This window comes from Seriola lalandi, unplaced genomic scaffold (assembly GCF_002814215.2).
Source record: "Seriola lalandi dorsalis isolate HSWRI2012SDOR001 ecotype SW California unplaced genomic scaffold, Sedor1 jcf7180002052274, whole genome shotgun sequence".
Taxonomy (NCBI): Eukaryota; Metazoa; Chordata; class Actinopteri; order Carangiformes; family Carangidae; genus Seriola; species Seriola lalandi.
Window position 1 is genome coordinate 1,632,838 of NW_019522827.1, and position 2,058 is coordinate 1,634,895.

The window sequence follows — 2,058 nt, forward strand, 5'->3', positions numbered from 1 at the left end:
GGGCAGGGGCAGGGCAGGACAGGACAAGACAGAACAAAACAGGCACAGAGAGAAAGAGAAAGAGAGACCAGGTGTAAATTTCATTTGCCGTGCATGGCATGCAGAGGAGGGAACATCAGTCCCAGCAGCCTAATGCTTCACAGGCCAGTCATGGTGCCCTCTGTGGGATCATGCAAGAGGTTCTGTCACAGGTGCCTCCAAACAAGAGAGGCCATACGCAGCCTGTACTGAATCTCAGCCAAAACTGCGGCTGAAAAAAAATATCCATATGCATCATTTTAATACAACACAACATGCTACAGCCAAATCTTCTCTAAAGTCATTCCAGCATTGAGCATACTGGACATGCAGAGCCTTGATCTATACACACGAATAAGGGTCGGTTTAAGGGTTGATATTGTTTAATTGTTGTACCTTTACTCAGAGTCATCACTATAATGACCATTCAGACTTGACTGTGAGGAACATAGACCTTTGTGAGTGTTTATGTGTGTGAGGTTTGCCGTTGATGTTTGGCGATGCGCATGGACGCAGCGGCTCCTCGCTGCATATTGCTTGTGTTGTTGCACTCACAACCATCATCTGCTAATCTATTTTAATCATCACTGTATTTTTAATATTCACTGTTAATAATAGCTACTCAGCAAAGCCCTTTTTCTTTTAAGTATTCATTATATTTCTAAGTACAATACTCTTTTTCATGCAATACTCTTTTACGTGCGATATTATTTTGTGTCCTTCTGTGTACTGTTGTCACTGCTTGCAGTGACCAGGAGAAGCTCTATGAATTTTGTTGTATTTTTTTTTTTTTTTTGTACAATGACAATAAATGCTTTCTATTCTATTTTATTGTATCATTTTGCCTGTCTACTAATTCTCACCCTCATTCATTATACATATTAATCCTCAGACGATGTGTAGTGTGTGCATCAGAGGCACAATCCAGGTACTCACGTTTCTCCTACACGCCGGTAGTTGTTTGGACACTCGAAGGACAAGCATCTGAATCCTCCCTGAACATTAAAGCAGCTCTGATTCTCTGTGCACGTGTGTGTTCCTGTCACGCACTCATCAACATCTTAAAAGACAAAAAAAAGAAAAAAAGAAAAAAAGAAAAACATCTTTTGAAACATTCACAAAAATAACTGCAACCATCATGTCTGGCATTAAAGTAAGGACATCTTACCCTGGCAGCTGCGCCCATTGTGTGCCAAGTTATAGCCAGTGACAGGACAGGAACAGTGAAAGCTGCCAGGCGTGTTGTGACAGCGATAGGAGCAAATATGACCTCCAGTTGGCAGGGCACACTCATCTATATCTAAAAAGGTCACATAGGCAAATAAGAACAAGTCAAACTGGAGGAAAAATGTGGAAATAAACTGAACAAAATTATAAATGCAACACTTTAGTTTTTGCTCCCATTTTTCATGAGTTGAAATGAATGATCAAAGCACACAACAGACTTCTTTCTTTCAAGTTTTCTTCACAAATGTGTGTAAATCTGTGTTAGTGAGCATTTCTTCATTAGTGCCACGGGTGCTCAGCTCCGAGGCTCTCCTCTACAGCTAGAATAGCTGAGAGGAGTGCCTCGGGCGGAGCATCTTTTAATATTCCTCATACTTATTACTATTCTTCCGCCATATATACATCAAAACGTGCGTCTTGATCCCGAAAGAGGTGCTATGACTTTTGGTGTTAAAATTCCAATTTTTCCCAAAGTTATTCCCAAAATACTGGGAATAAATAATGCATTAGAAATGCATTGGAATTTTCTTTAGAAACCCACAAAATTTCACCTTTTTTCTACAAAATTTCACCTTTTTTCTACAAAATTTCACCTTTTTTCTGAGTCACCCAGCTCTCTCATACCTGCACCTAGAAATGTGATTCAAACTATAAAACACAGGAAAACTTCTGCTCTCTCCAAAACACAACAACTGTTTTTACATAACATGATAACTTTTCAAACTATGAGCACTCAAAGAAGGAGTGCAAATCACTTTTTCTTCAAAGTTAGAGTGACAGCGTCAGTTGGCTAGAGTGCGTGAAGCAGTAAAA

General features: G+C 39.7%; 1 protein-coding gene across 1 annotated transcript in view; it reads right to left on the minus strand.

Annotated features, from left to right (window-relative positions):
* fbln1 (fibulin 1) overlaps positions 1–2,058 on the minus strand; it is a 32,137-nt gene that overhangs the window by 15,536 nt on the left and 14,543 nt on the right. The window contains exons 13-14 of the mRNA XM_023400281.2: positions 1,187–1,318; positions 955–1,078 (exon numbers count right to left, since the gene is read on the minus strand). Of these exons, the coding sequence (XP_023256049.2) occupies positions 955–1,078; positions 1,187–1,318 (256 nt within the window). The remainder of the gene's footprint in view (positions 1–954; positions 1,079–1,186; positions 1,319–2,058) is intronic.